General features: G+C 50.3%; 1 protein-coding gene across 1 annotated transcript in view; it reads left to right on the forward strand.

The window, feature by feature from the left end:
* The window catches only part of LOC146805551 (uncharacterized), a 444,348-nt gene extending 419,414 nt beyond the window's left edge, over nt 1-24,934 (forward strand). Inside the window, exon 4 of the mRNA XM_085623809.1 lies at nt 24,812-24,934. Coding sequence (XP_085479935.1) covers nt 24,812-24,934 — 123 coding nt within the window. The remainder of the gene's footprint in view (nt 1-24,811) is intronic.
* The last annotated feature ends 1,082 nt before the right edge of the window (nt 24,935-26,016 follow it).

The following is a 26,016-nucleotide window of genomic DNA, read 5'->3' on the forward strand; positions in this document are numbered from 1 at the left end:
CCGGGATGCCAAGATAGTGGCAGCCACTGCTAGGCGTCTTATTACAGATCCACACCTATCAACAGAGACAGCACAACATAACACTCAGCAGTAATCCATTTATATAGCGCGGTCTTACCTATGGGGGCCGGGGATCAGAAAGACAATTAAACCTGGTAAAACAGGCAAACTAACCAGAGTTTAGCACATTGCCCCATGCTACCCATCTTACACCAAATGACACATCTATCACTTTATGGGCATTTACAGTTATATGTCCGGCATTACCACCAGTGGAGCAACTCAGGCATGTTTATAGTCATTTAGATTCGTCCCATCAATACACAACATGTCCAATACACCCCCTTCCACGTATTAACATTACACAGTACAGTTCTTCACTTAGTGTACCAGGCAGGTGTCATTCTGGCCATGTACCAATGCGACAGGAGCACCGATTATCTAAAGTGTGGTTGTACACATCTGTATCAAACAGAATCAGCTTACGACCTGCAGTGGTTCGCTAATCGTCATTGTCTGCATCATCACCAGCCAGTCCAGCCATACTGCGCCGCTCCAGTTGTTTAACAAATTGCATAGCTTCGGAGTCATGCAAATTCGTGGTTTGCTCCCATACATCACCCTGAGACGTGCAGGGTACAGCATGGCATATTGAATCTTCATATCCTGCAGTTTTTTCTTCACTTGTTAAAACTCACGCCGGGCCTGCTGCACCGCTACCGTGAAGTTCGGGAACAACGCCACCTCCAGCCCCTGGTATTTAGTAGTGCCCTTCTCTCTCGCAAGGCAGAGGGCCACATCCCTGTCGCGGTAATTAAGATGTCTCGCGATAATCGGGCGCGGAGGCACCCCCAGGACAGGACGTGGAGCGAGGGACCGGTGTGCTCCTTCCACCACCAACACGTTGGAAAAGTGTTCCGCACCCAACATGGTCTTGAGCATGTCTTCCACATAGAGCTCCAATTTGCCCGTGTTGGTTGATTCGGGCACACCTGTGATGCGCAGGTTGTTGCGGCGCGACCTCATCTCCAAATCCTCGTTCTTAGCCCTTATAACCTCCGGTATTTTCTCCACCTCAGTGCAGGACTTCGTGATGTGTTCCACCTTATCCTCAGCGTTCGAGATGCGCTGCTCCACCTCCGTCAGACGAGCTCCATGCATGTCCAGTTTCGCGGACATGGTGTCCATGCGCAGATTTAGATAATCTATTTTGCCATCAATAGTCTGAAGACTTTGCTGCATTGCCAGCATCATTTTTTCCAGCTTGGAACTACTGCCAGACTCCATATCCATTTCAGTATCAGATGTTGCTTCCGTCTGTATTTTATTTAGACGCTTAGATTCAAATGAGAGCGTGGACTGCAAATGCTTGTCAGGTTTACCCATCGTGCCACTGACAGTCACAGGCCTTATATCGCAGCCGCGACCCCTGCACCACAGCCTCCAGTGATCTAGCAATTTTAATTCAGCTGTCTCAGGATCCAGCACCCCTCACTGGAATGGCTGGGATCCCACCAAAACAACTCACAGAGCAGCCAGCCAACGACTGCAGCGTGTTCAGGGATCACTATTCTATGCCACAGCCGCCCAATAGCTAGAGTACATTAACCCAAAGCTGCTTAATGCTTCCCAGCGCACTGTGAGCCACAACTGTCAGGAGCCGTGCACCGCATGGATCTCCAACCTTCAGGGAGCCGCCGAAGGCGTCAACATTAATTTACTGGCCACAGTCTAGCAGCATATCCAGCGCACACTAATATCCTCACCCCCTCTCAATGGCAAGCAGGCCGGGGGGTCAGGTCATGAGCAGCAGCCGCACAGTAAAGTCAAGCGCAACCACAGAGCGCTAGTCTGTAAGTGTGTCTTTTATCCCGGCCTCGTGTTCCTGAGCGAGTGTTCACAGGATGCACCAAAGCGGCCCACACGGCTTACACGCACCATACAGCCGCCGACTCACCACGTGCACACAGATGAGGGATATCGCTCCCCCGCCAGCTCCAACATATAAATCCTCTCGCCCTACGGCTGCAGCCGCGTCCAGATGCCCATCGTAGGCAAAACCGCTATATCTTCAGACGGCAGCTACTCCAGACAAGCCGCGCGCCGCAACCTTCAGACTCACCACGTCTTTCTCTGTACTTCGCCCGATCACAGCCGGGCAGCGCTCACCACCCACAAAGCCGAGCAGCGCTTCCGAGAAAAATGGGGCGCCCTGACTGATTTCATAAAGTCGATAGGGCATCCGGTCTCTTCCGCACCAAAATCTGTGTGAGCTGCAGTCGGGCCTCGCTACAGCAGCTTGTATGGCCTATGCGCACCTCACCGTGGCCAGTCCTCCGCAGGTGCCCAGTCCGTGGCCAGTACCGCGCCAGCCGCTCGCTCCCAGCCGGCTGCCGATCACCGTGCACAGGGCAGGTCCGAGCCACGCATCATCTGGCCAGCACACCCCTCAGGCAACTGTCAGCGCTCCGCCACAGAGAGCCCGCTGATTATAGGTAGGGACAGCAGTAATGTAGCTAACGAACCTCGCCATCGATCTCAGGTCCTGACAGCCGTCATTTTGCCCTCCGGGCTGCAATGGTCGTTCTTAGCTTTTCCCTGTCGCAGCAGCCTAAGGAAACACCATAATCAAGTCAGTAAGTGAGGCGGTGTCCAGTGCGCTATCTCTCCAATGTAGATTGCTAGGAGAAGTGCAGCAAAATTATCGAATTAGTGCCCCGACCAGCAGAGCAGCACTAACCTGCGGCCATCTTGCTTCCGGCTCACTAGCGCCCCCGTGATAGGCAATTTTGATGTCACCTCACTACGTTTTGTGCCCTTGCCTGTCACGGGTAGTTGGGCTTCCCATACGTGTGAGGCACCGTTTTTAGCGAGAGACCCGGGGGAACGCTGGCTGGTAGGAAATTTGTGTCAGCCCGGTGATGCCACAACTTTCCCACACAAAAATGTGTGAAAAAAATGCATTTTTCAGCTAAAATTGAGGCTTGCAGGGGATTCTGGGTAAGGAAACGTTGGGGGATCCATGCAAGTCATGCCTCCCTGGAATCCCCTGAGTGTCTAGTTTTCAGAAATTTGTGGGTTTGGTAGGTTTCCCTAGGTGCCGGTAGAGCTAGGGTTCAAAAACTACAGCTAGGCACTTTGCCAAAAAAGGGTCATTTTTCACTGTGAAATTGAGGTGTGTCCACGTTGCGTTTTGCGCCGTTTCCTCTCGCCGGTGCTAGGCCGACCTACACAAGTGAGGTACCATTTTTCTCGGCAGACTTTGGGGAACGCGGGGTGGGTGGAAATTTGTGGATCCATGCGGATTCCAGAACTTTCCACCACAGAAATGTGGGCAAAATGTGTTTTTTTTTTACAATTCTTTAGGTTTGCAAGGGTTTCTGGGTAACAGAACCTGGTGGGAGGCAGTCAAGTCACCCAATCCTGGATTCCACTGGGTGTCTAGTTTTAAAAAATGTGTAGTTTTGCTAGGTTTCCCTAGGTGCAGACAGAGCTATGGTTCAAAAACTACAGCTAGGCACTTTGCCAAAAAAGGGTCATTTTTCACTGCAAAATTGAGGTGTGTTCACATTGCGTTTTGCGCTGTTTCCTGACGCGGGCACTAGGCCGACCCACACAAGTGAGGTATCATTTTTCTTGGAAGACTTTGGGGAACGAGGGGTAGGTGGAAATTTGTGGATCCACGAGGATTCCAGAACTTTCCACCACAGAAATGTGGGGAAAATGTGTTTTTTTGGAAAAATGTTTAGGTATGCAAGGGATTCTGGGTAACAGTACCTGGTGGGAGGACGTCAAGTCACCCCATTCTAGATTCCCCTGGGTGTCTAGTTTTCAAAAACTGTATAGGTTTGCTAGGCTTCCCTAGGTGCCGGCAGAGCTATGGTTAAAAAACTACAGCTAGGCACTTTGCCAAAAAAGGGTAATTTTTCACTGCAAAACTAGGCCGACCCACACAAGTGAGGTACCATTTTTCTCGGAAGTCTTTGGGGAACGAAGGGTGGGTGGAAATTTGTGGATCCACGTGGATTTCAGAACTTTCGACCACAGAAATGTGGGCAAAATGTGTTTTTTTGGACAATTTTTGGGTTTGCAAGGGATTCTGGGTAACATAACCTGGATGGAGGCAGTCAAGTCACCCCATCCTGGATTCCCCTGGGTGTCTACTTTAAAAAAATGTATAGGTTTGCTAGGTTTCCCAATGTGCCGGCAGAGCTATGGTTCAAAAACTACAGCTAGGCACTTTGCCAAAAAAGGGTCATTTTCACTGCGAAAATTAGGTGTGTCCACGTTGCCTTTTGTGCCGTTTCCTGTCACGGGCTCTAGGCCGACCCACGCAAGTGAGGTACCATTTTTCTCGGAAGACTTTGGGAAACGCGGGGTGGGTGGAAATTTTTGGATCCACGCAGATTCCAGAACTTTCCACCACAGAAATTTGGGGAAAGGCGTGGTTTTTTTTACAATTGTTTAGGTGTGCAAGGGATTCTGGGTAACAGAACCTGGTGGGAGGCAGTCAAGTCACCCCATCCTAGATTCCCCTGGGTATCTAGTTTTCAAAAATGTATAGGTTTGCTAGGCTTCCTGTTAGAATTCGGGTTCTCTGGTTGGCACAGGTAGGTACTTGTGACAATCAGGGAACCTTTCCTCTAGTCAGGGTAAGGGGTTACACTCCTAAAATAACCCCTGCTCACCCTCTAGGTAGCTTGGCGCGAGCAGACAAGGCTTATCTCAGAGCGTTATAGGTTAAGCATTTGTGAACACATACAGTAACCAAGTGACAACACTACAAATGGACACCACACAGGTTTTATATTAAAAATAAGGATTCTTTATATAGAGTTACCACAAGACCATTAAACGACAAAAATACACAATACTGTTACTTTAGATGGTAGAATTTTGCTCAGTTCTCTTAAGTTCTTAAATGCGACACTTTAAGTCAATGTACCTTTAAGATGCGACACGCAGGGCAACGAAAGTGTTGCAACGATGTTGATGCGATTAAGTTTTTGGTGCAAAGAAATAAAGACGTGAAGATCTTCCAGATGCGTTACGCTTCTCCGATGTTGAGAGAAGACTCGACTCGATGCGTCAGCTACAGCGGCGTCACCCTTTACGCAATGCGACGACAGCGGCCTTGGCAGAGGCACTCTTCTCCGACGTTTGCGAGACGCTTCCGCTCGATGCGATGCTGCAGCGGCGACACCCCTTTACGCGATGCGACGACAGCAGCTCCGACGGCGGCACGCTTCTCCGTGGATGCGAGGCGCTTTTCTTGATGCGTTGCAATGCGACAGCTACGATGGCTGTGATGGCGACACGCTTCTTCCTCGATGCGAGACTCTTCTCTTGATGCGGTGTGATGCGTCAGCTACGATGGCTGTGATGGCGACACGCTTCTTCGGTGTTGCGAGACACTTCTTGGATGATGCGAGACGCTTCCGCTCGATGCGATGCTGCAGCGGCGACACACTTTACGAGATGCAACGGCAGCAGCTCCGACGGCGGCAAGCTTCTCCTTCTTGAGTCGCGCTTCCAGCTCCTTGCGACACGCAGTCCCTCAGAAGGCCCAACAACAGCAGCAGGCACTTCCAAAGAACTTTGGGGAGCTGGGGGGTGAAGTCTGTTGTTCCTGAGACTTCAGCAGGAGGCAAGCTCTATTCCAAGCCCTTGGAGATCTTTTTAAGCACAAGTTGAAATAAAGTCTTTTTTAGTCTTTCTCCTCTCCTTCAGCAGCAAGGCAACCACTGCAGGCCAATCCCCCAGGTCAGGGACAGTACTCCTCCTTACAGCTTTCCCAGTTCCTTCTCCTCAGGCAGAGGTTCTTCTTGTCAAGCAGGATCTAATTTCTTGGGAGCAGGGTCCCAATACTTATACCCCTAATTCCTTTGTTCATCTGGGGTAGAGGGGCCTTTGCCCAGTCCAAACCAGTTCCTGAGCACTTTGTTGACATGACTCTTACTTTCTATTCAGGGTGCAGGGCAGAGACATCAGCCGCTCCACAGGAGGTGGAGCCAGCATTGTGGAGGCAGAGCACAGCCCTATGCAGAGTCCAGGTGCACTCCTCCCACCCATCTGGATGTCAATCTCTCTATTCACCACCAGGCTACCTAGCCCTGCCCCTCTGGGTTTCCCCAGCCCTGTCACTCACACAAACCAGACAGGCAGATACACATCATAGCAGAGGCGGGCTGAAATGGTTAGGCAAGCAAATACCAACTTTCTAAAAGTGGTATTTGCAAACACAGAATATTAAAATAAACTTTACTAAAAGATGTATTTTATTATTCTGAGTTCAGGCATACTAAACTCGATTTACCACCACGTTCCCTGGGTCTGTTAGGATCATAGGATGTAACAATTCTAACAGCCCATTCTGGCCTATGGGAACAGGTAGCCTTGCAATAGTGAAAAACAAAAATGGCTGTAATTCACTATTAGGACATGCCACACACATCAGGGCTTGTCCTACCTTATGCTCACAATGCACCCTGCCCTTGGGCCTACCATAGGGGTGACTAATATGAAGTTAAGGGAAGGTTTAGGGACTGGGAAGTGGGTGCACTTGCCCAGTCAGCATGACGGTACTAGACTGCACGCAGGTTCTGCAATGGCAGACCTTAGACACATTTTACTAGTCCGCTTTTGTGGGTGGCACAACCAGTGCTGCAAGCCCACCAGCAGCATTTGTATTTACAAGCCCTGGGCACTCCTGGCGCACTTTACTGGGGTCTGACAGTAAACCAAATAAGCCAATCATTGAATCCAACCAAAATATACATTTTAAATAGGGAGCACTTGCACTGTGGCACTGGTTGGCAGTGGCACAGTGCTCTGAGCAGCTAACACCAGCAAAACACATGAGGCACAGTGACAAAAAAGTGGAAGGGAGACTCACGCCAAGGTGCCAGGTCTAACACGTGTCCCCTCCAGCTGAAGAGTGGGGAGAACTACCCTACTCCAGGGAGTACCTCATCACTAAGGCGGAAAAATCTGGACAGACCGTCAGCATTGGCGTGATCTGTACCAGGGCGATGTTCCACTGTAAAATCCATACCCTGTAGGGAAATGGACCACCTCAACAGCTTTGGATTCTCACCCCTCATATGCATCAACCATCTGAGGGGCCTGTGGTCTGTCTGAACCCGGAAGTGAGACCCAAACAGGTAGGGTCTTAGATTCTTCAGCGCCCAGACCACAGCAAATGCCTCACGCTCAATAGCACTCCATCTCTGTTCCCGTGAAAGTAACCTCCTGCCTAGAAGGCTACAGGTTGATCTAGGCCCTCTTCATTAATCTGTGAAAGAACAGCCCCCACACCATGCTCTGAAGCATCTGTTAGAACGATAAACTCTTTGGAGAAGTTGGGAGCCAAGAGCACGGGCGCCGTGCACATAGCAGCTTTCAGGGCCTCAAAAGCTTTCTGACAGGTGTCAGTCCAAATCAGTTTCTGGGGCTGCTTCCTCGAAGTCAGCGCTGTCAAGGGGGGACCAACGTTGCCATACCCCTTGACAAACCTCCTGTAGTACCCAGTGATACCTAGGAAGGCTCTCACCTCTGTCTGGGTTTTGGGCGACTCCCAATTCAGGATGGTTTCTATCTTGGGTTGAAGGGGCGCCACCTGGCCGCTCCCAACCTGGTGCCCCAAGTACACCACGGAACCCTGCCCGATCTGGCACTTACTCGCCTTGATCGTGAGGCCTGCCCTCCGCAGCGCCATCAACACTTCCCAGAGGTGGCGCAGGTGTTCTTCCCAAGTGGAGCTGAACACTGCGATGTCATCCAGGTAGGCTGCACTGAACGAGTCCAGTCCAACCAACACCTGGTTGACCAACCTCTGGAAGGTGGCAGGGGCATTCTTCATCCCAAAGGGCATAACCCGGAACTGGTAGTGCCCATCTGGGGTGGAAAATGCTGACCTCTCTTTGGCCCCCTCGGTCAAGGCGATCTGCCAGTACCCAGACGTTAAATCAAACGTGCTGAGGTAGTTGGCAGCCCCTAGCCGATCAATGAGCTCATCAGCTCTGGGGATGGGGTGTGCGTCAGTCCTGGTGACTGAATTGAGTCCTCTGTGGTCCACACAGAACCGGAGTTCGGGTGTGGCTCCCGGCGCTGCAGCCTTTGGGACCAAGACCACTGGGCTGGCCCAAGGACTGCTGGAGGACTCAATTACCCCGAGTGCAAACATCTTGGAGACTTCCTCCTTGATGCAGGCCCTCACCCTGTCAGTCACCCTGTAGGCCTTGTGCCTCACAGGTGTACTATCCCCAGTGTCCACATCATGGACGCACCAATCAGTGACACCGGGAACCAGGGAAAACAGATCAGAAAATTGTCCCAGCAGCTGGTGACAATCATTCTGTTGCTCATGGGTCAGGGCGAAAGAGAGGATGACACCATCCACTGACCCATCTTGCTCCTGGGCTGACAGGAGGTCAGGAAGAGGCTCGGTCTCCTCTTCCATTCCAGCATCTGTTGCCAAGAGCATGCCCACTTGGGACCTCTCCAAGTGGGGCTTGAGGCGGTTGACATGAAGGACCCTTAAGGGGTTCCTTGGAGACTGCAAGTCCACCAAATAGGTGACTGGACTCTTGCGCTCCACAACCTCAAAGGGACCGGTCCACTTATCCTGGAGCGCACAAGGCTCCACGGGGGCCAAGACCCACACCTTTTGTCCAGGCTGAAGCTCTACCAGAGTGGCATTCTGGTCATACCACCGCTTCATCTCCTCCTGGCTGGCTTCCAGATTTGCCTCAGCAAGTTGCCTGAATCGCCTAGTCTGATTTCTGAAGGCCAGCATGTAGCTATATACACTCTGGAGAGGTTTCCTGGGAGATTGCTCCCAGCCTTCCTTGACCAGACTTAGAGGTCCTCTCACTGGGTGGCCATACAGGAGCTCAAAGGGGCTGAACCCTAGAGACTTCTGTGGCACCTCACGGTACGCAAAGAGAAGGCATGGCAAGAGGACGTCCCACTTACGCCTCATGGGTTCTTCCAGACCCATTATCATGCCCTTGAGGGTACGGTTGAATCTCTCAACCAACCCGTTCCCTTGGGGGTGGTAAGGTGTGGTGAACTTGTAGGTTACACCAAACTCTTGCCAAAGGGATTTCATATCTTTGGATATGAAATTGGTACCCCGGTCAGACACCACCTCTAGAGGGAATCCCACTCTGGAGAAAATTCCCATCAGTGCACGTCCCACCACGGGGGCCGTCACTGTCCTCAGAGGGATGGCTTCCGGGTACGGGTGGCATGGTCCACCAGGACCAGGATAAACCTGTTGCCCATGGCTGTCCTGGGGTCCAGTGGCCCCACAATGTCAATCCCCACTCGCTGGAATGGGGTACCGACCATAGGGAATGGCTGGAGTGGAGCCTTCTGCTTCCTTCCACTCTTTCCACTTGCCTAGCAAGTCTGACAGGTCCTGCAGTGAGTGTCTGAACTCCTGCGCATTTGAGGCCAATAAAAGTGGGTGACAAGCCTTTCAAAGGTCTTGTCCTGCCCCAAATGTCCTGCCAATGGCACATCGTGAGCCAGCCCCAGTAGGAAGGCTCTGAAGTCCTGGGGTACCACCAGCGCACGGGCTGACCCAGGCTCAGCAACCTTAGGCTCTGTATATAGGAGGTCGTTCTCCCAGTAAATGAAATGTGACACAGACTGATCACCTGCGGCCTGGTCTGAAGCCTGCTGCTGCATACCCACGAGAGAAGGGCATTCTTTCTGTGCCTTACAAAAGTCCTCCCTGGAGGGGCCTCCTTCCTGCTGCCAATGGGTCAGCTCAGGCAGGTCCCCCAGTTCAGCTATCTGTTCCCCGGTAGGCTCCAGTGCATCCCCCTCAAGGTCTGCTTCCTCCTGGGCCGTGGGAACTGCAGGGGTCGGTTTCCCGCGCCCCCTGCCTCTTCTCTCTGAGGCCGGTCCCTGGGCCTCCCTCTCAGGCTCCAGGACCTCTTGAGCACCTCTACTTGCTGCCATGGATCGTGTGGTGACACACGCCCAATCCGACATACCCAACATCTCCAGGTGAGCACTCTACTCCACCTTAGCCCAAGGTGAGCTCTCCAAGTCATTTCCTAACAGACAGTCTACAGGCATGGCGGGCCTCACAGCTACCTGAAGAGTACCAGAGACCCCCCCCCCCACTCAAAGGGAACCTGAGCCACCTTGCAGTGACTCTCTGTGTTGTCAGCGGCAACAACTGGATAGAATGCTCCTGGGACCACCTGCTCTTGAGACTCCAGGTGACACTTGACAGCTGTCACACTGGCTCCAGTATCTCTGAGAGCTTCCACCCTACGGCCATTGATGGTCACCCACTGCCTGTATTTCTTAGTGTTATCAGGCAGCTGGGTTTGGGGGACCATCTCACAGTCTCCTAATGAGACAAGGGACATCTCTGCGGGACCCCACCCACCTTGGACAGCCATCTCCTCCCCCAAGGCTACACTAGCCACCTGCCGGGGCGGAGCGCCAGTAGGTGCTGGTTTACCATACAAAGGACACTTTAAATCAGAGGCAAAATGCCCCATGTTACCACACTTGTAACATTTTATGGGCCCCTTTTGAACAAGTGGACCTGTCGGGGCCCCGGTCGGTTTCTGTGGTGGGGGAGGCTGAGAACCTTTCCCTTGGTTCCCTTGGGGATTACTTTGGGGCCTTCTTGGGAACTCCCTCTGTTTACCCTTGTCCCCCCCATTCTTCTGCTGGGCACCCTGCCCACCTTTAGCGGAGTCTCCCACTGGACCCTTGTGGACCCTGGTACTGACCCAGCGGTCCGCCTCCTCGGCAAGCTTCCTAGGGTTAGTCAGCCTACTATCAATCAGGTGCTGGCGTAGCTCAGGAAAACAATTACTGGACAAGTGCTCCCATGCCATTAAATCAAGAAGCCCTTGAAAATTATTAACCTTGCTACCCTTCACCCAACCATCCAGTGCTCTGCAAAAAAAAGTCACATACTCAACATACGTACTGTTTGGAATCTTGGTGCAAACCCTGAACCTTTGCCTATACAACTCAGGGGTCAACCCATATCTAGTCATCAAAGCTGCCTTCATATGGGGATAAGAATTATAATCATCTGAAGGCAAGTCTATCAGTGTGTCCCGCCCCTCACTAAGGAACTGTCCCCACAACCCCGCTCCCCAATCTTTCTCAGGGACCCGGTGGGAAGACATGGCTACTTCATAGGCTTTGAACCACTGCCCTATGTCATCATTTAAAAAAAAAATGTTTTACTACATCTTTTGGTATGTAAACTCTAGATTCTACCTGCACTGACGTTGTGCTGCCACCAGAGGGAGCAATTTCGAAACTCTGGGCCTTCAGCTCCAACTCCCTCAAAACCTTTTCATGTTCATACTGTAGCTTTTTTTCTTCTAGGGCTAATTTTCTACTTTGCATTTCAAATTGTAACTGCCCACTTAACTTGAGCTTGGTCAGCTCCAATTCATGCATCCTACACTCCTTTCTATCTGCCAGCTCCTCTGGAGATAGACTTTTATTGGAAACACAGCTACCGGCAGGGGAAGAGGTTCTCCTTCCTCTTGGACCCACTGGCCCTTCCAGCTGCTACTCTGTATTATCATTATCCGTGGCATTCCTTGCTTCTACCCAGGCCCTCAGCGCCTTGTAGAACTCTGCCTTGTTTTTACATCCAGTAGTAGAAACCCTGAATTTCTTGCAGAACTTTAGCTGTCTTACTGGGTAACTGTCCAGTTTCTCTTCTTCCCATTCAACTTCAGTATCAACAGAGACTATGGATGCTGCTTTCTCCACCATGGTTAAGCTTGGCAGTACTCAAAAATAGAAAGTCCCAAAAAGAATCTACCAACAAGTATTGGTTGCGTTAAGGTCTGCACTCACTAAGTAGTGTTCACCAATCACTGTACATGAGTCACAAATGCAAGCCAAGAATCCTCACCGCTGACCACCAATGTTAGAATCCGGGTTCTCTCGTTGGCACAGGTAGGTACTTGTGACAAGCAGGGAACCTTTCCTCTAGTCAGGGTAAGGGGTTACACTCCTAAAATAACCCCTGCTCACCCTCTAGGTAGCTTGGCGCGAGCAGACAAGGCTTATCTCAGAGCGTTATAGGTTAAGCATTTGTGAACACATACAGTAACCAAGTATCTGAAAGAAACACGTTAGTTAGATTCCTCACCTTAGAATATCCCCAGGCGTCAGGCTGGATCCGGAAAGATTTTTGTAGCAATACCACTTGCGCGTCGCTTGGCGTCGTCTGCTGCTCCGCGTCCGTCGTTGGCGTCGTGCGCCGGAATGACGTCGTCGGAGTACTTAGACTCCGCCCTCGCGCGCTGACGTCAGTTCTTCTTTTTTCCGTGCCAGTAAGCGCCGATCCGGGAAGAGCTTACCCCTAGTCATTTTTTGACTAACTTTTTGGACTTTTTTTGTTCTATCGACTCGACTCTGGTGCCGGTAGGATGCCTGGTTTCAAAGCCTGTGACGCCTGTCATCGCCTGATGTCGGTGACGGATCACCATCGCCGTTGCCTTTATTGCCTGGGGGCCGACCATGATGCGGAGTCGTGCCTCGATTGCCAGGCCTTGACGTCGAAAGCTAGGCGGGAGCGGTCCCGTAAGCTTCTCGAGCTTCGGCACTCGGCTCCGTGCCGCTCACGGTCCCGGTCCAGGAGGAGGTCCAAGGACCGATCACGGAGCCGCAGCCATCGCCATCGCTCGTCGAGGTCTTCGGGTAAGTCGAAGCACTCCAAGAAGTCCAAGAGACGACATCGCTCTTCGGACTCCCCTCGCCGGTCGCGCGACTCGGCTGAGGGTCAGGGTGGTCCCACCCCCGCGGCTCCGTCGGAGCCGCAGGAGCTGTGTTCCGTCCCCATACCCGCCGGTCCCGGTGACTGATGCGACTCCGGCGGAGGTCAGTGCCTTCCTCTAGGCCATGAGGGGCCTGGCTCCGCCGTCGACGCCTGTAGGCGCACCTTTGGGCCCTGCAGGTTCAACTGGGCGACCTTGCGTGCAGGCGGCTCCGGCCCTGGCGCCGTCGACAGCTCCGGCCCCGACACCGCAGGTCCCGAAGGATCCAGGCCTGGATCTCGGTCGGCGCCGGTCGACCTCACGACGCCTCCTCCGCCGGCGCCGACACCGGTTCCACCCCCGGCGCCATCCCCGGACGACGTCGTTCCCCAGTTTAGCCCCGTCCGGGCCAGACGCCGGCATGGCACCGCCCGGCGCCGCTCCCGGCGCCGATTGGTGAACGCTTCATCTACTGCCCGGCTCCGATCATTCCTCCTGTTTATTGGGAATCGGATGACGAGGGCGACTGGGAGGGGTCTGAAGACCCTATGGCCGCTCAGGCCCAACTTTCTCAGGACTGGGCAGAGGAATTGGGGGATGCCAGCGGTCTGGATACCTCCCCGGACGCTGGTTTCATCTCTCCTCCGACTGTGGCATCGGAGGAGGGTGCAGCCATTTCAGTGGTGCTGCGCAAGGCGGCCGAAGCCCTAGGGCTGGAGTTGCCTGCTGTGGCCGTGAGGACTAACGTCCTCACAGAGGTCCTTCAACCGACAGCAAGCTCCACTGAGCCTCTGCTGCAGTTTAATGAGGCCCTCATTGACGTTCTGCAGGGCACTTGGTCCAAGCCCTCCACAGTCCCTCCTGTGGACCGGAACGTTCCCGGTGCCACCGCCCTGCCCCGGGCGACCCCAGTTTCCTCTCCCAACACCCCACCCCGAGAGTCTGGTTATCCAGGCCTCAACCTCCCAATCCTCCTTCCCGTCCGCTCCTCCGGATCGGGAATCCAAGAGGTTGGAACAGTTTGGCAAGAAACTGTTCTCGTCCCTGAGTTTGGGGCTGCGGTCTTTAAATACCGCTTGCCTTTTGGACCATTATTCCCACTCTCTGTGGGATACGGTGGAGGACGTGCTGCCCTTGTGTCCGGTGGAGGCCCGGACACGACTCGCTCAAGCACTTGCTGACGACCGAGATGCAGCACGGCACGCCATACGGTGTGGACTTGACACCACGGACTCGCTGGGTCGGGCGATTTCCACCACGGTGGCGCTTCGGCGTCACGCCTGGCTGAGGTCCACGTCATTTTCGGGGGATGTCCAGTGTTCCCTCATGGACATGCCCTTTGATGGCACTCGCCTTTTTGGTGAGAAGGCGGACAGTGCGCTGGCTCGGTTCAAGGACTCCCGGGCCACGGCCAAGTCCTTGGGTCTTTCGGCCTGCGGCCGCAAACTTCCGCCTTTCGTACCTTTCGTGGCCAAGGAAGGGGCGCCTCCTCACATCCGCCCAGCCACCGGCCGCAGAACCAACCTGCACGCGGTCGCAGAACCAACCTACACGCGGTCGCGGATGTGGATTCCGCCGAGGCGGTACTGGAGGTCAACGTGCCGGTCAGTCCACATCCACGCCGGCAGCATCCGCCTCAAAGCCTTCCTAGTCTGAGCTTTCAGGCCCATTCAACGCCAGTGGGCGGCAGGGTTCGCCATCACCTGCTCCACTGGCGCTCCATCACGTCGGACAGGTGGGTGCTGCAAATCGTCCGAAGGGGCTACTCCCTCCCCTTCGAGACGACCCCTCCAGCCATGCCACCGCTGAACCACCGTATGTCGGGGGATCATTTGCATCTTCTACGAGAGGAAGTTTCGGCCCTCTTGGCCAAAGAGGCCGTCGAGCGCGTTCCTGGTCCAGAAGTAGGTCGTGGTTGTTATTCCCACTACTTTCTGGTTCCCAAGAAGGGCAAAGGGGGCCTACGCCCGATCTTGGACCTCAGGAGCGTCAACGCCTTCCTCCGGAAGAACCGGTTCAAGATGCTCACTTTAGCTCAGGTTCTGGCTGCCCTAGACCCTGGAGACTGGATGGTAGCGTTGGACTTGCAGGACGCTTATTTTCACATCCCCGTCCTGCCGGCCCACCGGCGTTACCTGCGGTTCACGGTGGGTCAGGAGCACTTTCAGTTCACCGTGCTCCCCTTCGGCCTCACCAGTGCCCCTCGGGTGTTCACGCAAGTGATGGCGGTGGTCGCAGCTCATCTGCACCGATCAGGTTCCAGTCTTCCCCTATCTCGACGACTGGCTGTTGAAGGCGGGCTCGACCAGCAAGTCGTCTCCCACCTCCAGACTACGGCCGACCTCCTGCACTCGCTGGGGTTCTCCATCAATATGCCGAAGTCGCACCTGAGTCCCTCCCAGAAGCTCCTTTTCATTGGGGCGGTTCTCAATTCGGCGCAGTTCCGGGTCTATCTGCCGGAACAGCGGGTCCGGGACATTCAGGCCCTGATTTCCATCTTCCGGCCTCTGTCCTGGGTTTCGGTCAGGTTGGTGCTGCGGCTTCTGGGGCTGATGGCCTCCTGCATTCTGTTGGTACCTCACGCCAGGTGGCGGATGTGGGCTCTGCAGTGGGACCTGAAGTTTCAGTGGGCCCAGCATCGAGGCAACCTGTCGGACCATGTCTTGATCTCGGAGGGCACTGCGAACCAGCTGCAGTGGTGGCTCACGAATCGCGATTGGGTCAGCGGCAAATCCCTCTCCCTACCCCAACCGGAGCATGTCGTAGTGACGGATGCGTCCCTCCTGGGATGGGGGGGCCATATGGGAGAGGCGGAGATCAGAGGACTCTGGTCTCCGGTGGAGACTCGGCTCCATATCAACCTATTGGAGCTGAGGGCGATCCGACTTGCACTAAAAGCCTTCCTTCCCTCTGTCCGGGGAAGTGTCGTGCAGGTGTTCACGGACAACACCACCGCCATGTGGTATTGCAACAAACAGGGCGGGGTGGGGTCGTGGACCCTTTGTCAGGAGGCTCTGCGCCTCTGGACATGGCTGGAACATCAGGGCATTACCCTGGTGGTTCAACATCTGGCGGGCTCTCTGAACGCCAGAGCAGACGAACTCAGCCGCCGGTGCATGATGGATCACGAATGGCGTCTGAACTCGGACGTGGCGCAAGGTCTCTTTCTGCAGTGGGGAGAGCCTTGGTTAGATCTATTCGCCACCGAAGAGAACGCGCAATGTCAGCAGTTCTGCGCGTTGGAATTTCCAAGGCGGCACTCGCTCGGAGACGCTTTTCGTCGCAAGTGGAGTTGTGGTCTGTTGTACGCCTTTCCGCCTATACCACTTCTGCCCAGAGTGCTGAAGAAGATCAGGTGCGACAGGGCCCAAGTCATCTTGGTGGCTCCGGATTGGGCACGAAGGTACTGGTATCCTGAGCTACTCAGTATGTCCATCGATCCCCCGATACGACTGCCTCTTCAGGAGGACCTTCTGTCGCAGCAGCAGCGGACGGTCCTCCACCCGAACCTGTCCAGCCTCCACCTCCATGCGTGGAGATTGAGCGGCGACAGTTGATGCCATTTGACTTGCCTCCTGAAGTCTGTGATGTCATTCTGGCAGCCAGGCGTCCCTCCACAAAGACGGTATACGCCTGCCGGTGGAACAAATTTGTGGCATGGTGCACAGCAAAGGCTGTGGATCCCCTTTCTGCCCCTCTTTCTGAGGTTCTTCTCTTTCTCCTTTCTTTGGCCCAGCAGGGCTCTGCTCTGGGCACCTTGAAGGGTTATCTTGCTGCAATCTCTGCTTTCTTAAGGCTTCCTGATCAGCCTTCTCTTTTCAAGTCCCCTGTTGTCTCACGTTTTCTCAAGGGCATTACTCATATGTTCCCTCCTGTTCCATTCGTAATGCCTCAGTGGGACTTGAACCTTGTTCTCACTTTTCTGATGTGCGCTCCCTTTGAGCCCCTTCACAACTGTCCCATTCGTCTACTGACCCTGAAAACTGCCTTCCTGGTGGCAATCACCTCCGCTAGGCGGGTGAGTGAGCTCCAGGCTCTGTCAGCTAAGCCTCCCTTCCTTTCGGTTCATCCGGATAAGGTTGTCCTCCGGACACGTCCTTCTTTTCTTCCTAAAGTCGTGACTCCCTTTCACATCGGGCAATCTGTCTCGCTGCGCACCTTCTCTCCACCTCCGCATCCTTCAAAAGAGGAAGAGAGGCTCAACCGTCTTCACCCAAAACGTGCGCTGTCCTTTTATTTGGACCGCACAAAACAGTTCCGGGTAGACAACCAACTTTTTGTTGGATATGTAGGTGCTAAGAAGGGTAAAGCTGTGCACAAGCGGACCATCTCGCGATGGGTCGTGTTGTGTATTGAACTCTGCTATTCCTTGGCGAAAAAGGTCCCTCCTGTTGGGCTGAGAGCCCATTCCACCCGGGCCACAGTGGCGACAACTGCCTTGGGACAGGGAGTCCCCTTGCAGGACATCTGTCAGGCAGCGACGTGGACTTCACTGCACACGTTCGCCAAGCACTATTGCCTGGACACCCAAGTCCGGAGAGATGGCCACTTTGGCCGTTCTGTTCTCCAGGACTTTCTGGTGTGATCTTGGTTCGCAGGCCCACCTCCGGGGTTGGTATTGCTGGGGTATCTATTCTAAGGTGAGGAATCTAACTAACGTGTTTCTTTTAGATGAACAAGTTACTTACCTTCGGTAACGATGTATCTGTAAGAAGCATTAGTTAGTTAGATTCCTCACCGACCCAACCAGCCTCCCCGTTCTGCGAACCGACATCTAGGGTTAAGGTTCTCCCTTTCGGGGCCCTAGATTTTTTGGCACCAGTGTCGGTCTCTTGCATGGCTCCGCGTCCCTGGCGCGTAAAGCTATGTATAAAAACTAACGTCAGCGCGCGAGGGAGGCGTCTAAGTACTCCGACGACGTCATTCCGGCGCACAACGCCGACGACGGACGCGGAGCCGCAGACGACGCCTAGCGACGCGCAAGGGGTATTGCTACAAAAATCTTTCCGGATCCAGCCTGACGCCTGGGGATATTCTAAGGTGAGGAATCTAACTAACTAATGTTTCTTACAGATACATCGTTACCGAAGGTAAGTAACTTGTTCGATAACACTACAAATGGACACCACACAGGTTTTATATTAAAAATAAGGATTCTTTATATAGAGTTACCACAAGACCATTAAATGACAAAAATACACAATACTGTTACTTTAGATGGTAGAATTTTGCTTAGTTCTCTTAAGTTCTTAAATGCGACACTTTAAGTCAATGTACCTTTTAGATGCGATACGCAGGGCAACAAAAGTGTTGCAACGATGTTGATGCGATGAAGTTTTTCGTGCAAAGAAATAAAGACGTGAAGATCTTCCAGATGCGTTACGCTTCTCCGATGTTGCGAGAAGACTCGACTCGATGCGTCAGCTACAGCGGCGTCACCCTTTTCACGATGCGATGACAGCGGCCTTGGCAGCGGCACTCTTCTCCGACGTTTGCGAGACGCTTCCGCTCGATGCGATGCTGCAGCGGCGACACCCCTTTACGCGATGCGATGACAGCAGCTCCGACGGCGGCACGCTTCTCCGTGGATGCGAGGCGCTTTTCTTGATGCGGTGCAATGCGACAGCTACGATGGCTGCGATGGCGACGCGCTTCTTCCTCGATGCAAGACTCTTCTCTTGATGCGGTGCGATGCGTCAGCTACGATGGCTGTGATGGCGACACGGTTCTTCGGCGTTGCGAGACACTTCTTGTATGATGCAAGACGCTTCCGCTCAATGCGATGCTGCAGCGGCGACACACTTTACGAGATGCGACGACAGCAGCTCCGACGGCGGCACGCTTCTCCTTCTTGAGTCGCGCTTCCAGCTCCTTGCGACACGCAGTCCCTCAGAAGGCCCAACAACAGCAGCAGGCACTTCCAAAGAACTTTGGGGAGCTGGGGAGTGAAGTCTGTTGTTCCTGAGACTTCATATATTGATTATGAACAAGGGGAACCCATAGAGTAAGAAGGTCCTAGGGTATTTACTATTTAGAAAGACAAACGGTCCTTCAAAAATTATACAATGTATAAACAATAAATATAGACCAGAGTCGGCTCTATATTAGTACAAAATGTCCAGCCGGACATATAATTTAATAATATACGTGATAAATGAATATACAACCGACAAATTAGAGTGGGCCACAGTCCTGTGAACCTTCAACAAACAAAACAATTAAGGACAATCACAGTTTTTAAAAAAAAGAAAACATTTTTTCAGGCTAACCAAACGAGCTTATCGCCGATAGAAAATGGAAGGGCAAGCATTGAAGACAGTTAACAGTCATGCACAATTCTTAACTCATGTGTTTAACATGCATGCTGTATAACAGGTCGACGACGTTTCGATCTATTTCAAGAATATATATAGATCATCATCAGGACTAAATTAATGACAAGCCTGAGAGCGCACTGCCTGTAAAAAATAGAGAAAGCAAGAGGAAAGGCAGGAGGGAGAAGGCATTAATTTCTCAACTCGTATAGAAGAAACATAGAAAAAACTGTACCACACATTAACCTGAATAGTGCAAATTATGACGGTGCGTGTCATATCTGAAGTGAATTAACACTGAAGAATCACAGGGCTTGATAAAACCTGAGAGCCTCAATGTGTATGGCTTAATCATTGTCGAGGCCAACCGGAGATGGCAACAAACCCTCTATTTGTATGACTTAAAATTTGTAGAGGCCAACCAGAGTGAGGAAGGTGTGATGCATTCCTAAAAGGTAAGTAAGGTGAAACCGCAAGCCGGTATCATAACGTGTGATGAAGACACGGGGATGCAAACTGAATGAACATATAAAAGGGTGCCTCACGAGAATAATCGAGTGATGATTACGAGTGATGATTAAAACGGGTAAAGGTGAGTAAGGTGAAAACGCAAGACGGTACCATAACGTGTGATGAAGACACGGAAATATAAAATGAATGAGCATATGGAGAGTGCCTGACGGGAATAGTCGAGTGATGATTACGAGTGATGGTTACACCGGGTACAGTCACAGATACTAACCTCGCAATGCGCGGTGCTGGACCACGAATTCTCACGTAGAGACAAGAGGAAAACGGTGCAGAAGTCCTAAGGAAGGGAGGGGAGGTGTTTTAGATAGGGAGTGAGGGAGGCGGGGAGGAATTTGGAGGGATAAGAATTGAATAAGCACTCACCGAAGGTACAATGGTAAAAACCAATTACGATAGTTGGAAAGGTTGAAGTTACAAAAACGTGCGTTCGTAAGGGCTTCTAAGGAAGGAAGGGAAATTATCAGGAATTGGCAATTAGTGTTGGGGGGTTATTTTAATTAAGCAGGATAAGCGATAGTGAAAACTTACCGATTAATACAAGGAATAACCAACTGCAGAGTTAGAGCAGAGTTGGGGGACAGCCAATGGGAAGGAGAAGGGCGTCCGTGTAGGAGGGAAGGCAGCTTGTCAATCCAAGGGTATGCCTAAGGACATATGGCGAAGGAAGGGGGGAAAACCAATGAGGATCAAAATTGCGAGCCTAAGTAAGAAGGACCAGAGCATTGTAGTGCAGGGACTCACCTACGTTCCGGTGACTAGCGCGATCGCTGGTGAGGTGAAGCCCGCGAAAGCCTGATTAAGGCAGCAGTGTTTGGACATGTGAGGAGGCACGAATATGACGTGTACAAAACATGCAGTGCGGTAACTCGTTAGTAAGAGATGGGGTTGTGTGGCGGCCATATTGGAGCAGTGGAAGTGAATCAGGGCAGATAGTATCAGCGGAAATTAGCGCCTAGTTAAAATACACTTATCAATTGATTTACAGTAGGAACTTAATTAAAAGACACAATTAATTAGTACTTGAACAGGTATTACAGTCAAAGGACAATTGTTACAATTTTCAAGTTAAAGTCATCCAATCCTCATTTTTGTTGAGACCCTTGTGTATTGTGTCCAAACGAATAATGAGCTTCAACTCCTCTTTGTTAAGGATTTCTGGCCTTTGCCCAGTCCAAACCAGTTCCTGAGCACTTTGTTGACATGACTCTGACTTTCTATTCAGGGTGCAGGGCAGAGACACCAGCCGCTCCACAGGAGGTGGAGCCAGCATTGTGGTGGCAGAGCACAGCCCTATTCAGAGTCCAGGTGCACTCCTCCCACCCATCTGGATGTCAATCTCTCTATTCACCACCAGGCTACCTAGCCCTGCCCCTCTGGGTTTCCCCAGCCCTGTCACTCACACAAACCAGACAGGCAGATACACATCATAGCAGAGGCGGGCTGAAATGGTTAGGCAAGCAAATACCAACTTTCTATATTTGCAAACACAGAATATTAAAATAAACTTTATTAAAAGATGTATTTTATTATTCTGAGTTCAGGCATACTAAACTCGATTTTCTACCACGTTCCCTGGGTCTGTTAGGATCATAGGATGTAACAATTCTAACAGCCCATTCTGGCCTATGGGAACAGGTAGCCTTGCAATAGTGAAAAACGAAAATGGCTGTAATACACTATTAGGACATGCTACACACATCAGGGCTTGTCCTACCTTATGCTTACAATGCACCCTGCCCTTGGGCCTACCATAGGGGTGACTAATATGAAGTTAAGGGAAGGTTTTGGGACTGGGAAGTGGGGGCACTTGCCCAGTCAGCATGACGGTGCCAGACTGCACGCAGGTTCTGCAATGGCAGACCTTAGACACATTTTACTAGGCCGCTTTTGTGGGTGGCACAACCAGTGCTGCAAGCCCACCAGCAGCATTTGTATTTACAACCCCTGGGCACTCCTGGCGCACTTTACTGGGGTCTGACAGTAAAACAAATAAGCCAATCATGGAATCCAACCAACATAGACATTTTAAATAGGGAACACTTGCACTGTGGCACTGGTTGGCAGTGGCACAGTGCTCTGAGCAGCTAACACCAGCAAAACACATGAGGCACAGCGACAAAAAAGTGAAAGGGAAACTCACGCCAAGGCGCCAGGTCTAACACTTCCCTAGCTGCCGGCAGAGCTATGGTTAAAAAACTACAGCTAGGCACTTTGCCAAAAAAGGGTAATTTTTCACTGCGAAACTGAGGTTTGTCCACGTTGCGTTTTGCGCCGTTTCCTGTCTCGGGCACTAGGCTGACCCACGCAAGTGAGGTACCATTTTTCTTGAAAGACTTTGGGGAACGCAGGGTGGGTGGAAATTTGTGGATCGACGCAGATTAAAGAAGTTTCCACCACAGAAATGTGGGGAAAATGGTTTTTGTTTTAACCATTTTGTAGGTTTGCAAGGGATTCTGGGTAACATAACCTGGTGGGAGGCAGTCAAGTCACCCCATCCTGGATTCCCTTGGGTGTCTAGTTTTTAAAAATGTATAGGTTTGCTAGGTTTCCCTAGGTATCAGCAGAGCTAGGGTTCAAAAACTACAGCTAGGCACTTTGCCAAAAAAGGGTCATTTTTCACTGCGAAATTGAGGTTTGTCCACGTTGCCTTTTGCGCCGTTTCCTGTCGCGGGCACTAGGCCGACCCACACAAGTGAGGTACCATTTTTCTCTGAAGACTTTGGGAAACACGGTGTGGGTGGAAGTTTGTGGATCCACACAGATTCCAGAACTTTCCACCACAGAAATGTGGGGAAGCTGTGTTTTTTCTGACAATTTTTTAGGTTTGCAAGGGATTCTGGGTAACAGAACCTGGTGGGAGGCAGTCAAGTCACCCCATCCTAGATTCCCCTGGGTGTCTAGTTTTCAAAAATTTATAGGTTTTCTAGGCTTCCCTAGGTTCCGGCAGAGCTATGGTTATAAAACTACAGCTAGGCACTTTGCCAAAAAAGGGTAATTTTTCACTGCGAAACTGAGGTGTGTCCACGTTGCGTTTTGCGCCGTTTCCTGTCGCGGGCACTAGGCTGACCCACACAAGTGAGGTATCATTTTTCTCAGAAGACTTTGGGGAACTAGTGGTGGGTGGAAATTTGTGAAACCACACAGATTCCAGAACTTTCCACCACAGAAATATGGGGAAAATGTGGGTTTTTTTAACCATTTTTTAGGTTTGCAAGGGATTCTGGGTAACAGAACCTGGTGGGAGGCAGTCACGTCACCCCATCCTGGATTCCCCTGGGTGTCTAGTTTTTAAAAATGTATAGGTTTGCTAGGTTTCCTTAGGTATCAGCAGAGCTAGGGTTGAAAAACTACAGCTAGGCACTTTGCCAAAAAACGGTAATTTTTCACTGCAAAATTGAGGTGTGACCATGTTGCGTTTTGTGCCATTTCCTGTCACGGGCAGTAGGCCAACCCACACAAGTGAGGTACCATTTTTCTCGGAATACTTTGGGGAACACGGGGTGGGTAGAAATGTGTGGATTCAAGCAGATTCCAGAGCTTTCCACCACAGAAATGTGGGGAAAATTGGGTTTTTTTGATAATTTTTTAAGTTTGCAAGGGATTCTGGGTAATAGAACCTGGTGGAAGGCAGTCACGTCACCCCATCCTGGATTCCCCTGGGTGTCTAGTTTTCAAAAATATATAGGTTTGCTAAGTTTCCCTAGGTGCCGGCAGAGCTAGGGTTTAAAAACTACAGCTAGGCACTTTGCAAAAAAAGTGTAATTTTTCATTGTGAAAAGGGTGGTGTGTTCACGTTGCTTTTTGAGCCATTTCCTGTCGTGGGCACTATGCCTACACACACAAGTGAGGTACCATTTTTATCGGTAGACTTAGAGTAATTTATATTTGTAAAGCAACCTTTATTACCTATTGACTTTTGATGCATTTCTGCCTTCCAAATAAAAGACATTGTGTAAAAAGAAGTCATTTTGAAAAATGACCGATAATTCTCAAGCTAGTATGAGTATTCCCAATTTCGAGAATGTGCAAATATCTACTGTTTCTAAACTCTATAATTTGTTCCCATTTCAGAATTACATAGGTGTCTTTCATACCGATTTTTCCATGTATACATTTTACCACAATAATTGCTATATACTCGGTACATAATAAAAAGCCATTGCAAATTGCTGCTCAGTTTTTGACTCTGGGTTCGTCGGGATCTAGGTGAACCTACAAGTCCTATATATCCCCACAACCAGAAAGGTCCAGCGGATGTAACGGTGTAATGCTTTCAAAGAGCTGTCATAATTAGAAGAAGTTACAGGTGAAAACGTTGACACAAAAGGCTGTTTTTTCAACTAATTTTCAATTTTTCCTATATTTAACTGTTAGTTTCTATAAAGAAACCTTGAAGGATCTACACAAATGACCCCTTACTGAATTCAACATTTTGTCTACTTTTCTAAAATGTATAGCTTTCCAGGATCCATTATTGCTTTCATACCAATTTCTACCATTAACTGGAAGGAGGTTGAAAGCACAGAAAATAGCAGAAATAGGCTATGTCCCAGAAAAATGCCAAAACTGTGTAAAAAATGTTGGTTTTTTGACAAAAGTCTGTCATTCCCTAAAAGCTGGGAAAATGGTGATTTCAGCCCCACAAACCCTTTTTTGCTACCATTTGCAGGGAAAAACCCAGACGCTTTCATTTGGAGCCCTTTTTTCCCATTTTTCCCAAAAAAAACAAAATGTAGCTGTATTTTGGCTAATTTCTGGGACCCCTCTAGGGGAATCCACAAACCCAGGGTACCTTTAGAATCCCCATGATGTTGGAAGAAAAGGACGCACATTTTGCGTGGATCCCTTAATGTGGTCAAAAAGTTACAGGGGCCTAAGTGCGCTCTACCCCAAATAGCCAAAAAAAGGCTTAGCACAGGGGGGGGAAAGGCCTAGCAGCGAAGGGGTTAAAATGTTTTTGGGTCCAGTCTGGCACCTGGGAAAGGGTTCAAGTGAGTAATCAGCTTAAATAATCATGATTATCACAAAGAACATTACCAAAGGTAAGTAATTTGTTCTAATCCGAGCTACTTTAACAATTTAATTTGTTTTTACAAATTTACAATAATGTAGTTGACATATGGTTCTTTTTGGTACATGCATTTCCTTCAATGATATATGAATAATGTATTATAAAATATTCTGTTCTTTTTGTCTTCTCAGATAGTGACAGCTTTCCAACTTTCAAACCTCAACGGAAACGTACAATGTGTGGAAAATTATCTTCAGCTTTCGCACGAGCATTTACAAAAAAGTAATCTAATAAGAGACATAAATAAAACTTAAATACAGTTTAAGAAACCATTCAGTCAATGTTACCATCTGAAGAATGTATTTTGTGTTCACAGTAATATGGTTGCATATTTCACCATGAATAAAACTTTAAAAATAAATGGTTCTTACAGAGATGTGAGTCAATACATGAAAATCCCAGATTTATGCAATAAATCTTTAAGAACCCGATTACTGTCGGCCTGGAAAAGGTTCAGATATTTATTTTACCCAATATATTATGACACCGCTAGAATCTGAATATATCAGGAGGGATGAATCGCACTAAGTTACAATTACTGCCATAGAAATGAAGCATAACATGGATGTTGGTGTTATCTCACCGAAATCCCCAGGTCCTGCTTTTCAACCGACATTTTTGCACATGTAAGTTTTGGCTGGTTTTACCTTCCAAAATGTATGCGTGGAGTGTGAGGTTTATCGCACAACTTTTAATTGCGAAATATGTGGTAACAAGAGTTATGGCTCATATTGAAATTTATGGAGCCAACCATTATTGAGGCCTAAGAAGTCCTTTTTGCATTTGTTGGAATTCTTAATATTAATTAATTTTTTATATAATTGCTGTCCGAATATTATATGGTGCTTAATGAAATTTACCAATATTTTCACTCTCTGCCCAAAGATCATATATATATATATATATATATATATATATATATATATATATATATATATGTATGTATGTATATGTATATTATCTACTGGCGGTCGCCAGTAGATAGTTATAGTTAGGACCGTGTTTCCATAGGAAATCCGCAACATTCTATTTGGAATAACTTTGGTGCCGATTGACGAATCCTCGCGAAATTTTCAAAATAGGTGGGGCGCTCCGCTCCGCTTGTACCCTGAAAGTCTCGGGGGGATTCGTCAAGCGGGGGCTGAGAAAAAAGGGGGGTCCCAAAACGCGTTTTTCCCATGCAATTTTACATAGGGACCTTTAGTCCAAGGTACAGCCCAAACGGCTGAACAGAATTACTTTAAATTTGGCAAAGAGGTAGTCCTCAGGTCAGGGATGTGCCCTTTGCATATCTGGTGTCAATCCGTTCAGTAGTTCCTGAGAAAATCAAAAGTAA

The sequence above is a fragment of the Triturus cristatus genome, chromosome 8 (assembly GCF_964204655.1).
Source record: "Triturus cristatus chromosome 8, aTriCri1.1, whole genome shotgun sequence".
NCBI classification, from domain to species: Eukaryota; Metazoa; Chordata; class Amphibia; order Caudata; family Salamandridae; genus Triturus; species Triturus cristatus.